Below are 13,786 nucleotides of genomic sequence, written 5' to 3'. Positions count from 1 at the left end.
GTCCATGATGCTGGCTGTACTATGCTTATTAGGTACAATTAAGGTACAGTACACTGTACACAGTATACAGTACTATGTTAAGGTACATCCTACATACAGGTGTTATGTCCTGTAAAAATATCAGAAAGGGCTCACTTTTATTTATCATTGCAAACTAAAAGGGCTTCAGAGGCTTTAAAAGGCAGCCTTGTGCAGGTACTATGGTAACAGTGGCGAAAGGGACCCCGAGGCAGGGGCCTTGGGTCAGTCAGTGAATGAGGACTGCGGATCCAGGCCGGGAGAATGGGAGTAGCCTGAGCATTTGTCCCTCAACCCAGGCCTCCCCCTGGCCCCTGGAAGCCTCCGTGGAGGGAAGAGGGACTTTCCTTAGGAAGCCTCAGAGCCCCCTATGTGACAGCCTGTACCCCTGTCATCCAGCTCCCAGGGCCTGGCCCAGCTTCCCCGGGTGGGGTCTCCTTCCATGGCTTCCCCAGAGCTCGCCACCTGGGGGCTCCCTGTTGCCCCCTGTTGAACTCCCATGGGTCCTAGGGTGAGGACTCTGTGGAGGTCCCCGGAGCCCCTTCCGGCCCTGGCCCCCACATCCAGCAGGACTCACCACACTGGTACAGAGGGCAGCAGAGCTCCGTGGTGTTCCTGTCCACGGTGAGCGCCTCCCCTTCCTGACACTCGGGGATGGGATCTGGACAGTCGCCACAGGCTGAGGGGAGAGAAGGGCCACCGCTGTCACAGGCAGTACCTCACCTGGGGAGCATGGTACAGAGCAGATTGCTGGGGGAGGCACCTAAACCCCAGGTGTGGCAGGAGCCAGACTCATAGCATTACCAAACCAAACTTGGGTCTGCTCACCTGCGTGCAGTACCACCAATCTACTGACACTGGCATGGCATGAAGGAAAGTGCAGCATTTATTGCAGGCGCCAAGCAAGGAATTTGGGTCTTTTGAGCATTAGCCACCTGTTCTCCTTGCTTGGCACCTTCAATAAACGCTGCATTTTTCCTTCATCCCATCCCAGTGTCAATAGCTTGGCTGTACTGCCTGCAGGTGAGAGGACGCAAGTTTGGTTCGGTAACGCTAGCAGTGTTCCACAGTCCTGTGTGACCTGTCCTGGAGGCAGGACCTGGAAGTTCTCTCTCACATCCACCTAAACTCTTACACTGAACAAGCACCAATTTTCTTGTGCTCAGTAATGTATGGGGTGAAGCGGTGGTGGTTTCCTCTTCTTCCTACACTTCCTTTTGGACAGAGATCTCACCTTTCTCCCCATACCCACTCCACCAGAAGATCCCCACCCTTTCCTCCCAGCCACCCAGGGAAGCCGGGGTGAGGAAGGAGGTGGCTGTGCTCCAGGCATGCATGTTAACATCTGATGGCATGGCGACCCACCACAGAAGTAGGAGGTGCAGCACGACTCCCCCAGGCGGCCCGCAATCAGGGTCTGGTCCTGGCGACAGCTGGGGACCAGCTCTGCCTCACACAGGTCTGGGTCGCACTCTGGGGAAAAGACAGAATTTTGGCACTGGGAGCAGACCCTGCCACACCTGGACCCCCACCCTAGCTCTGCTTTCATCTCCAGCCAGAACCCAGTCCCCAGAGCTGTCCTTGCTCCCCTCGCCCGGCTGCAGGGCTTCCCTGCCCCTGGGTGGTAGGTATCCTCCCCTATCCCCCACGCTGGGACTTCTCACCACAACTGTAGCTGGGGCAGCAGGAGTCCTCCTGGAAGTGGGTGAGGAGTCGGTGGCCTGGGCTGCAGGTGGGGGCGAGGCCCTCACACAGAGTCTGGTTACACACTGGCCCAGGGGCCACAGGGACTGTCACCTGGAGGCTGGGACTCCCTCAGCCTCCAGCACCGCCCAGCCCCTGGACACCTGGCCCCCAGTACTTCCCCTAGCCTCCAGGACCCATGTTCTTGGAGGGGACCTCTGAGGGTCACACAGGGTCCCGGACTGAGACAGAAGAGCAATCAGAGTTAACATTCCTTGAGCTGGGCCATATGCCCACTGCTGTTCTACTAGATCAGTATCAACTTCTGTCATTCGCATAACGACCCAGAAGGTGGGTACTATTATCAGCCTCATGTTACAGAATTGACTGAGGCATGGAGGATGTTAAATGATCTCCTGAAGTCACAAGGCTGCAAGGTGGTGGAGGGAGCACCCACCAGGCTGCCTGGCTCCAGAGCCCGTGCCTTTAAGCCGTGCCCCACACTGACTCATAGGGCACAGCTCCCCCACCCCACCGCAGGTCCCCCACTCCCCCCAGCACACCCCCATAAGACACTTTCATTTCTCCAGGCCTTATCCTACCCACCAAGGTTAAGAGGCAGAGCTGGAGCCTTTTAACCATCTTACAGTTGAGGTCTAGGGAAGTGCAGGGTGGGACTCACCACAAACAGTCCCCAGGCAGCAGGGATCCTCGGTGGGCAGGAGCAGAGCCACCTCCCCGAAGCGCGGGCAGCTTTCAGGGCGGGGGTCTGGGCAGCCCGGTCCCACTGGGACGATGGTGTCCGGAGCTTGGCACTGGTGCTGGCAACAGCCACTGAGGGAGCAGTTCCAGGTCTCCCCCAGGGCCCACGGCACCCCCGTGCTGTCCGTGCAGGCTGCAGTGGGCATGGCAGGGTGCAGGGGACTGAGGAAGGTGGGGACACCCAGACTGTCCCAGGCCAGACCCTCCCTGGGAAACTGACCACCCCCAGAGTAGACCTGGAGGGATGCAGGAGGCCTCAGCCATGGGTAGCAGGAGGGTGAAGGAGACCCTAGGTTGAGGAGAGGGCCCTGCCCAGGGAGGGCAGGAACCTACCGCACTTCTCCTCGGGGATGCAGAGCCCCGAGTGGCGCCGGTGCAAGATAGTGCCCTCAGAGCAGACACAGCCCTCGCCCAGCACCTGGCACTGCTCTGGGTCCAGCGGGCCCAGCAACCCATCCTGGCATGTCTCGGGGGGCTCACAGGCTGCCACACATGCCTGGTATGTGGAGTCGCTGGGGCACAGGAAGGCTGCAGGGGCACAGCAGCGGGCACCAGCCTGAGCTCAGACCCCAGGCAGAGTGAGGAGGGGGCTCAGAGCATCATCTGTGCCTCAGCAGAGAGTGCAAAGGGGTTTAGTGTCATTGCCTCCTTCCTCTAGATCAGGAGCCAGCAAAGCACAGCCCACAGCCCAAATCCAGCCTGCTGCCTGTTTCTGCAAATAAAGTTTTATTGAAACACAGCCACGCCCATTCATTTACCCATTGTATCTGGCTGCTTTTGTACTACAGGAGCAGAGCTGAGTAATTGTGACAGAGACCATATGGTCCCAAAAGCCTCAAATATTTACTATCTGGTCCTTTACAGAAAACATTTGCCAACCCCTTGCTATAGATCAGTGTTTCCAAACTTTCTTTTTTTTCTTTCTTTTTTTTTTGTGGTACGCGGGCCTCTCACTGTTGTGGCCTCTCCCGTTGCGGAGCACAGGCTCCAGACGCGCAGGCTCAGCGGCCATGGCTCACGGGCCCAGCCGCTCCGCGGCATGTGGGATCTTCCCGGACCGGGGCACGAACCCGTGTCCCCTGCATCGGCAGGCGGACTCTTGACCTCTGTGCCACCAGGGAAGCCCTCCAAACTTTCTTGATTGTAAAAACTAGATCTCACGTTGTGGTCCAATATACACGTGCATGTAAACAGTGCTCCTCAAGCCACTGTAAAAGAATCACTGAGAGTTTTTGCAACACCATGGCTGGGATCCCACCTCAGACCAATTGAATTAGCATTTCTGATTGTGGGGTCCAAGCATGAGTACTTTTTGAAGTTCACTGGGTGATTTCAAAGGGTAGCTGGGATTGAGAATCACTGATATATTGAAACAAAAAACCTTTTCACAAGACAATACTTAATCATTCTAGGTGCAGTACACACTAGTATTTTTTATTCTATTGCATTTTGAAAATGCTGATGCTTACGCCCAAATCAGTGGGTATGCTGATTTCATACCCACTGAGTTGGGATCCACACTTTGAAAAACACTACTCTAGATGATTTTGTCTTTTCATCTTCTATCTGTCTTACTATAGGTTTGGCCTTCCTTTGAGCTGTTGCCAGCCTTTCTGGATGTGTTCACATTTATAAATCACAATACTCTAGGCTTGTCCACCCCTGCCTACCCCACTAGTGCAAACCTAATGGGGGTGGGGAGGAATGGCTCTCACGTCCATCCTCAATGAAGGAGAGGAGAGACGATAAGAGAAACATGACTAAAAGTTAAGAGAAAGGAACTAATTTTACTGGATAGTAACGTGTGATGGGCCTGTGTGAGGCACTCTGTACACATTATCTCATGTCATCTTCAAAACGACCCTCAAGAAAGTGTTATGGGGCTTCCCTGGTGGCGCAGTGGTTGAGAGTCCACCTGCCGATGCAGGGGACACGGGTTCGTGCCCTGGTCCGGGAAGATACCACATGCCGCGGAGCGGCTGGGCCCGTGAGCCATGGCCGCTGAGCCTGCGCGTCTGGAGCCTGTGCTCCACAACGGGAGAGGCCACGGCAGTGAGAGGCCCGCGTACCGCAAAAAAAAAAAAAAAAAAAAAAAAAAAGAAAGTGCTATGACCACCCCCATTTTACAGATGAGGCAAGGAGACTCAAAGAAACTAAATAATAAACATAAAACATGTATTTGATGTATTTATTTAAAGTATAATAAAAGTTAAAAATTTTAATTTGTTAGTATGTTTATAGATTTATTTAGAAAATATTTATAAATTTATTAATTAATATCCATTAGTGAGTGAATGACTAATTAAATCTGGGAAAGCCTAGACCTGGACTCAGGTCTGTGAGCCCTTCTCCCACTCTAACAGGGGTGAGGGGTGAGAGCAACAGCAGCCATGGAGGAGACCCCCCCGGCCCTTCCCCTCTCCTCCCCCTCCCCCTCCCCACCCCTGCAACTCACGGCAGTAGTCGGAGCGTCGCCACTTGATGCACACGTGGAACTTGTGGCACATGGCCACGTACACGGTCAGTGCCACGCAGGGCTGCTGCACGTACTTGGTGTCCCGGATCCACAGCTCACAGAATGACTCCGGGGTGACCTGGGTCGTGCATCAGACGGTGCTGCCTACCCACCTCCCCCATATCTCAGGGCTCAGCTCCTCCCAGCCCGGCCCAGGGGCAACACGAAGCTTTGGCAGGCTCCCAATCTGTCCCAAGATCAACACCTCTAGGGAGCTCGCCCCCTGCAGGTAGATGCTGCCATTCTCAGCCCAGGAGGTCCCCCCACGCTGGACCCAGGTGACACCTACAAAGCGGTTGCAGACGCTGAATGTGTGGTTGGACACCATGCGAAGGCAGGGAGAGCAGTCGGCCGTGGCACAGCTGTCCGGGCGGAAGCGGGTCTGGCCCACCGAGGTCAGGGAGCTGGGCACCTGCCAGCTGTCCAGAAAGGGAGCAGGGTCCTCGGCCTCACCCACCACAGAGCCATCCTCCAGGGTGAGGTCATTGGCTGCGTCCCCATCACAGATACCTGAAAGGGGCAGAATCACCCCAGTGGCCATAATAATCACCCCTCCCAGGTCCCCAGCTGTCACACTGAATATTCCTCACAATAATTCTTTGAGGCTGGTATCACTGTTATCCCCACTTTATAGATGAGAGAAATAAGGTACAGAGAAGCTAAGAAATGCACTGTGTAAGAAACTGTCTTTGTTTAGGAAATACACACCGAAGTATCTAAGGATAAAGGAACACAATGTCTCAAACATATTTTCAAATGGTTCAGAAAAAATGCACTTATGTAAAAGGCATATGCATAGAAAAGTGAATATATAAAAAGGCATATATACATATATAAATGATATACACGCATATGTATGTATATATATAATATATACACGCATATATATATATATATATATATATATATGGAGAAAGAGAGAAAGAGAAGCAAATAGGCAAAATGTGAACACTTGGTAAATCTGGGTCAAAAGTACATAGGAGTTCCTTATACTATTTTTGCAACTTCCAAGTTTAACGTTATATCAAAATTAAAAGTTACTCCAAAAAATCTGCTTTAGCAGAGATTGCTAGCTAATTATAACACCTGTTTCCTCCCCTTCCTGGGCAGTCCACTAGCCTATTTCTCCCAGGCTCTCCTGTGGTTGGTGAGACCATGTGGTAAGTCCCCGCCAATGGAACATGAGTGAAGGTTATGGGCACCACTTCCAGGTTGGATCCGTAAAACCTGCCCGGCTCTTTTCCCTTCTATGCAGTTGGAAGCTTGTGTTGAAAATGGCAGAGCCACAGGATGGAAGGAATCTCCATTTGGGAATTTATGTGTGCAAGGAATAAACTTCTATTGTGTTAAGGCACTGAGACGGGGGCAGGGCTGAAGTTTATCTGTCACAGCTTCTAACCTGACCTTAACCTCCAGCTTCATCTCTCATACTCTAGGCTCCAAACACACACTTCCCTGCCCTTGACTTTGCTTATGCTGCTCCTTCTGTCTGAAACACTTTCTCAGAAGTCCTTCCTTCACGGGCCCCTCAGATGCACCGTCCATGACTGTCCCGATTCTGTGTAACAGGTTCAGTTTGCAGGTCTGTTTTGCTCTCTGAGTACAAAGATTCATTTTCCCTTATAGTCTCACTCTCTCAATATTCCCCCAAGTTGCCTAGCAGGTGCCCAAGATACCAATGTTAGTCTGGATAAAATAGAAATAAATTTGCTGACTTCCTCTCTGACACCTCCAGTCACCAATTTTGTGAATATAAAGCAGGATGTACTACAAAATCCTCAGATTTTTGTCAACAGTCCCAATGGTCAGATTTTTGGTCTTGGCATTGAGTCACTGAAGGGTGTCACAAAGGCATCCTAGGGAGAAGCTGGCCTGCCAGAGGCTGACCACAGCGCTCTGCATCAGGCACAAATAGTAGAAGGAAAAAATGGTGTGAAAGGGATAGCGGAGGAGGTGGTGATGGTGATGTGTGTGTGTGTGTGTGTGTGTGTGTGTGAGGAGAGAAGTTTGTGCCAGTAAGAATGGAAGCTTCATAAGACACATTTTGTCTTTTTTGCCTACTGTTCTGTCTCTAGTGACTGGTACATGGTAAATATGTGTTTATGTGTTGCACGAATGAAAGAATGAGCAGGGAGCAGGCTCACACTTGTTAGCTCATGTGTAAAAGGCATTTTGAACACAGAGGCATGAGTGTGAATGAATAAAATGGGTGCAGATTTACAGATGGAGGGCATGCAAGTATGTGTGTGTAAGTATTCCTATGTCACCCATCATCATCATCACAACAGTTTGTCACGGAGCACCTTATGGGGGCCCACAACCTTCTGCACCTGCAAGGAGCGGCAGTCCACACTTAGACTCCTCCTGTACCCCTTGTTCTTATCAAAATACATCCAGGCCCTTAGGGCATGCTCTCTGCAACCATGCTGCAGCCTGAAGAGTACTAGTTCTGTGTTGTGGCAGCTCTGCTGTGTGATCTTAGGCAAGCCACTTAACCTCTCTGAGCCCCCTTTCTTCTTTAGTTCAATGGCCATCCCTCAGGGCTATTGTATGGATGACCTGGAATAAGTGAGATCAGAGTGTAGAAGTGTTTTGTGAAGTGCCCAGGCATAGGCAGACAGGGAAGATTATCTGGTGTTAGGAAGCAACCAGCGAAGCTGACAATCTCGGCTGAAGTGACAACTGGCCAAGGCCAGAGCCCTGCGTCATCTCCCTGCTGGCAGCTTCAGCCCTAGAACACAAGACATTAGGTCTCTGCCCTGGCAGCTCTGCTGGTCCCACCTCTGGCCCGGCACTCTGTCCCAGCTTTCCCTGTTCCAGGGGAACCTGTGTCTGGGGGCAGAGGTGGACCCAGGAAGCATCCCCCTCCCCCCCAGCTGGGTCCCACCTCACCGCAGAGGCCACGGCCCTGGGCCTTGCTGGCTTTGCTGGTCTCCAGGATCATGAGTCCTGAGCTGTGGAGCCACTGGATCTGGATGTGTGATGGCGTCCGGATCACATACATGTGGCCTGTGTCCTCAATTCTGAACCCGTACCTGCTCACAGGGGGCCACACAGGCTGCAAGTCCACAAACACCTTGTGGGGGAGGGTGTTCAATGTGAGCACAGCTTGTCTGCCTGTCCGTCCGTCCATCCCTCCCTCCATCCATCCATTTATCCAACTAGCAGTTATTGAGCACCTGCTACATGGCAGGCTCTGTTTCAGGCACACGCAACCAAGACACAGTGCAAGGTGGCACGGAAAAGTTCTCAAAACATGTTACGAGCACAAAACAATGAAACAAGAAATGCAACAGCTGGAGGCAGGCGACATCTACATGTCCAAAAAATCCTGAGCCCTTCTAATCACTCTCTTTTTTCCTGATTCTGCTCAGATCGTTTCTTCTGGGAGACTGACCCTAAATTCCCAGCCGATGGGTTGGGTACCCCTTCTCTGGGGTCTCCCCAGCTCTGTGCTGGCCTTTAAGACAGATTTGTTCCCTCATCAAGGCCCTCCATGGGCTGTGAGTTTCTTAAGGGCAAAAACTGTGTCTCACTCACCTTTGAATCCCCAGCACCTGCCTTTGGGCCTGACATGAACTGGGGGCTCAAGCAATGTTTGTTAAATATGCAATACTTTAAACTCAAAGCTACAACCCCTGCTACTTACAGACAAGGTTAAATTTGTATGTATTATGGATTATTAGTTTTACTATGTGGAAATGGGAGATGAAAATATTAGGATTTTAAAATATTTATAATGACTTTATACCCTCCTACCCAAGAATGACTGTTTTATTAATCACTTTGCAAATTATCCAGTGCATAAACTACTGTGTTGAATAGAGGGAGCCCTAGCCCAGTAGTCGGAAAACTTTGACCTTGGGCAAGTCCCTGGCTCTCTCAACCTAGCCTTCCGAGCTGTACAGACAGGGCCATGGGCTCCACAATGCTGGAGCACCTGGGATGAAGCCCAGGGATTTTTATGCTTAAGCCTCCATCTCATGGAAAACCCACTGCCCTAAGCCTTGTTCCTGGGAGTCTCACACGGTGTGGCCCTTGTGTTCAATGTTCAAGAGCAGATTCTAGTAACAAGGCTGCAGGTCTGAGCTCAGGAACAGGCGGGGAGAGCCGACACTTTGGGACCTGAGGAGGAGGCGAGTCAGCCCTACTCACCCCCCGACTGGGAAGAGCTAAGGCAGAACCCTCGGGGTGGGTACCCCACAGAGGGTGGGTTGTCGTTGGGCACCAGCCTCCTTGACAGAGGTGGGCTTGATGTGAAGCCGATGCAGCTTCGTGTGTTCACATGGCCTTATATTTTGGTAAACATTGCAGAAGTGAGATATTTTAACCACAATCATTTAAGGCTACTGTCTCTTGCCATTTAACTTCTTTTCGGTCGCAATATTCCTCCTGGTACACTTCCTCCCCTGACGTTAAGAGTGGCCACAAATATTCTAATTAAAATCACCTCCAAATATACCTAATTTTGCATTATTTTTCTTTTAGAGGATCCCTCCCTACCCTGACTCCCAGTTGTGAGTAAGCCTCAAAGCCCCTCCTCCCCTGATGCTCCGCCCCTCGCCTGACTGCTGCCTTTCCCTGGGGGCTTGCTCTTTGATGCACTCACCTTCCGGCTGAAGCGGTCAATGGTGACCTGATGGGTCAGGTGAGTCACATTCAGCATCACCAGGCAGAATGGCGGCCAGTTCAGGTGCCCCTGCAGAGAGAACCCAGCCCTCATCCACCTGGAGCCCTGCTGCCGCCTCCTCCTGGGGAGCAACTCTTCCCCCCACAACCCAACCTTGCCTCAGTATGCTAGGGGCACCCACTGGGGCTGTGCAGATGGTGCACAGAGTCCCACAGAACATTCTGCTTCCACCTGACCTCCTGCAAGCCCCCCAGAAAGCTGCCTCCTTTCACCTGGCTCATGGGAGCATCCTAGTAGGCGGTTCCCCGCAGCCAGCACCCTTGACCACAGGCCATATCCTAGGCGTGGCATCCCAGCTCCTCTGCATTTCAGTGCCGCTCACAGGGGCCTAGGCAGCTGGGAACGGTGCAGGCCCCAGGAAGGGCCAGGAGGTGGCGCTCCACTCACTCTTTCCCCAGGCGCTGGTTCCAGAAGAGCCCCATGACTGAGACAGACGGAGCTGCTGCAGGGGCCTCTTCATCTGTCCTCGCCTCTGATAACCCTCAAAACCCAACGCACGGCTCAGTCTCCCCTCCAAACCTAGTCAGGTCCCAAGGCCCCAGCAGGAAGGGAAGCCGGGGACAGTCACCAGGTTGGCACTTTTGCAGTCGAGGACGTGGACAGTGACCATTTCATCGGGGCTCTGGCTGAGGATGTAGATGGCCTCCTTGAACAGGGCTACGTAGCTCCCGTCGAAGGTGACAAAGCTCAGATCAGGGAAGATTGAGCACCGGCCTGGGGAGGGCAGGGACGGGAAGAATAAACAGATGCCCCTGGGGCCAAGGCCACCCAGGAACATGAGGCCTTCTCCTGCGTGATCCAGAGGCCTTGGGGGGCTGGACGGTCACACAGAGATCAGAGGTCACAAGGGTAGGAAATCTGCCAGGTCAGGGCTCAGAGGTCCCACAGGGGGTTCATGTCAGGGTTACCCTGAGGCTGGAAAGCACACAGGTGAGGGGCAGAGATTGTGCCGGGTTCGGGGTACGAGAAAGACATGGGAGGTGCCCGCGGACCCCACGACTCACAGGCACACTCCCAGAAGGGGCAGCAGCGGTCACCGCCCACCCTCACTGCGAGGCCCAGGACCCCACAGCTAGGGGGTGCAGTGCCCTGGGGACAGTGCTGGGACTGGTTCACTCGGATCAGTTGGCCCTCCAGGCAGATGTGGCGGACGCAGTCCTGCTCGGCGATTGGCTGGGGAACAGGGTGGAGGAACAGCCTGAGCGATCCCCTTGGGACCATGGTCACTCATTCCCCTGCCCCACCTACCCCCAAGCCGTAAGGGCACAGATCCTTACCCCGTAGGTTCTGGCAGGTAGGGCACCCTGAGGTACAACGACAAGGGAACGGTGCCTTCACCCTCCCTCCACCCACCCAACACACCATCAGGGGCCTAGGGCTGGGCTAAGAGTGAGACTGGGGTCGGGGGATTGAGTCCCAGAGAGTCTGCACATCCACCTGGCCCTGCAGAGAGTTCTAGGTACATAGGTATGCAGGCCCGCTGGCTCAGACTCGTAGAAACCCAAGGGCACGCACGCACACACAGTTTATCTCTTTTCTTACAAACGTATAGACATATACCATCTTGGAACACCACACATCATATGCACAAGAACACACACACAGACAGATGAGCGTTCACATGGAGCCCCATACACGTACACACAAACGAGTTCACACACAGTCCCATATGGGTACACACATACATGCAATGCACACAACAGCACACCATGCTGTCACACCAAGCCATCCAATGGGCCCCTGGGTCCCAGGTGGGGCATGGAGGGATGTGCTATGGCATCAGAGGCCCAGAGGGGCCTGGAGAATTTGCAGGCTCCAGGAGCTTGGGGCAGGGGTCAGGATGGTGACTAAACGGCCATCTGGCAGCCTGGAAGCTGGCTAAGGAGAAGCTGCCGCCGACCTTGAGGACATGAGAGCACGATGGTGTCCAAGCCCCGGGGTACAGGAGGAGGGAAGGCATGGAGGGTTCACGTACAGGGGTAGAACCCTGACAAGTCACTCACGACACAGGCGGCAGGTGTACTGGCTTCAGTGGTGGTGGCCAAGGCCTCGGCCGAAACTGCCGAGATGCTCTGGGCTGGAGCCGAGCGCCCAGACTGCTCGGTGGTAGCCTCTCCCTCCGGCTCTGCTTGGGGCTGAGGTCCTGCCGAGGTGCCATGGGACTCAGCCAGCTGGGGGAGCAGAACCAGCGAGCTCTCTCGGGAGGCCGTCCTGGCTGAGACTCTGCTCAGCGGGTGGGACGTGGGCACCAGTGGTACTGTGCCAGCCCAGGGGCCCTCAGCTTCCGTCACCAAGGTAGCAGCAGTGTGGGCCACAGCAGGCGTGAGCTCTGTGGGGCCCCCCTGGGCAGAGCCATATATCCAGGTGGGCTGAGACACTTGCTTGGACAGGATGGCCATCTTCTCCGTGGTGCTCTTTCGTGGGCCAGCAGATACTGTGGAGGCCGCCCCCCCAGCCAGAGCCACAGCCACGACCCCAGAGGCTGGCAGCGTGGCCCCCAGAAGCAGGTCTGGAGCTGTGCTTGTTGCCTGAGGGACCAAATGACTGGGCGGGTGCACCTGGGCCAGGACAGCCGGGGTGAGAGGCAGTGCGGGGCTGAGTGTCCGAGCAGGCAGAGTCGTGGCCACAGTGGGAGATGCGGCCTGTTGCTGCAGTGGAGGGGGGATGGCAGAGACGCTGGGGCCGGGCGTGGCCACGGGGGCGGACGTGCCCACCTTGGCCAGGGGCAGGCTGGTGTCGGGAGGCAGACCAGAGAGGAGCTGGGGCTGCCGAGTTGACTCCAGAGATGTGAAGGGTGTGGCCCCCAGCCCACGAGCGACCGTGGACAGGCTGGCGGCAGCTGCAGGCCCCGAGGGCAGCGCGGGAGGCCTGGTGGCTGCGGTGGCATGCGAAGCGGGGCGGGGCGGGGCCGTGGGGAATGGGCTCGGCAGTGGGGATGCTGGTGTGCCCGTGGCCTGGCTGGGCCCAGGGTGGACCTTCTCTGTGGATGGCGCTGTCTCCACCATCTCAGTCACCAGGGGACTGGCAGGAATCTGTTCTGCGGCTGTTCTAGCCTCAGCTGGGGGGCTGCTGGGACTGGAAATGCTCTGGGACTGTACGGGCTGGGGGATCCCTGTCCCCGTCACGACCTCCGTTATTGCAGGTGTCGGCAAAGCCTCGTGGGATCCTGAGGAAGTGGGAGGCCTGGAGGTCACTGCAGGGGAAGCCACAGGCCTGGAGGAGGGACTTGCGGGCAACTCCAGGCTCGGGGAGGGCTGGAGGGGTGTCGTCTTAACAGGCAAGGAGCCAAGGCCTAGGACCGTCACGGCTTTGGTCACAAGAGGGAAGCGAGGTGCAGGGGGTGACAGGGAGGAGACTGTGATGTTGACGCTCCCTGCAAAGATCACAGTCACCCTGGTCGTCTCCATGGCACCCGACCCCATGCCTGATGTGGGCATCTGCTGTGAAAGGGGAAGGGATGAGGGCTCTGGGACACGGGGGGTGGCCAGGTGGCTGGCGGTCACTCCCGTGCTGGCCGGGGCCTCTGTGGGGTGCTCGGGGACGTTAGATGCAGTGACCCCCGGTGGCTGCTTCTGAGTGGCCTGGGTGGGGCCTGGAGACAGAGCTGGCCCCTCAGTGGCTGTCATGGGTGGGTTCAGGGCCGTGGTGAGCGGGACAGCTGGCGTGGGTGATGGCCTGTGGGATGGGGCCCCGGGAGCTTCCTGTGGAGACTGCAGCTCCTCGTCACTGGGGGTGGGCAGCTCTTGACCGGGAGGCAGGGTCTCGTTGCCAAAGGCCTCCGTGGGAACCAAAACCATAGGCTCCACACCTGGGGCAGACCAGAGAAGAGGCTCAGCCAGTGGGGCCACTGCTGCCCCAGGGGTCATCACTGGGCAGGGCTGTGATGTGGGGCTCCTGGGCTGGCACCCTTGGTGAGGGGGGTAGGCAGCTTCTGACGGCCAGTCAGGCTGCCTGACCAACCCAGGGACTCTGTCACGTGGTGTTAGCAGGTCTGGACCCTGTCCCACACCTCAAACCCTGAGCCCAGAGCCCAGAGACCTCAGGTCTAAGTCTGGCCGCATTCTCAACACGTGACCCAAGCCAGTCCCTTCCCCACATGGGCCTCATTTTTCTGTGAA

At 55.2% G+C, this 13,786-nt stretch overlaps 1 protein-coding gene across 1 annotated transcript in view; it reads right to left on the bottom strand.

Annotated features, from left to right (window-relative positions):
• Positions 1 to 13,786, bottom strand: part of OTOG (otogelin) — a gene marked incomplete at both ends in the record, with an annotated part of 85,671 nt that overhangs the window by 10,309 nt on the left and 61,576 nt on the right. Inside the window, 12 exons of the mRNA XM_082629378.1 lie at positions 596 to 697; positions 1,384 to 1,491; positions 1,683 to 1,787; positions 2,384 to 2,596; positions 2,797 to 2,991; positions 4,919 to 5,057; positions 5,268 to 5,488; positions 7,871 to 8,054; positions 9,588 to 9,677; positions 10,237 to 10,382; positions 10,673 to 10,841; positions 11,672 to 13,476. Coding sequence (XP_082485504.1) covers positions 596 to 697; positions 1,384 to 1,491; positions 1,683 to 1,787; positions 2,384 to 2,596; positions 2,797 to 2,991; positions 4,919 to 5,057; positions 5,268 to 5,488; positions 7,871 to 8,054; positions 9,588 to 9,677; positions 10,237 to 10,382; positions 10,673 to 10,841; positions 11,672 to 13,476 — 3,477 coding nt within the window. The remainder of the gene's footprint in view (positions 1 to 595; positions 698 to 1,383; positions 1,492 to 1,682; positions 1,788 to 2,383; positions 2,597 to 2,796; positions 2,992 to 4,918; positions 5,058 to 5,267; positions 5,489 to 7,870; positions 8,055 to 9,587; positions 9,678 to 10,236; positions 10,383 to 10,672; positions 10,842 to 11,671; positions 13,477 to 13,786) is intronic.

The sequence above is a fragment of the Mesoplodon mirus genome (assembly GCF_964341445.2).
Source record: "Mesoplodon mirus genome assembly, chromosome: 7".
NCBI lineage: Eukaryota > Metazoa > Chordata > Mammalia > Artiodactyla > Ziphiidae > Mesoplodon > Mesoplodon mirus.
The sequence above is the reverse complement of the archived record's forward strand: the minus strand, read 5'-3'. Positions and strand labels throughout refer to the sequence as shown.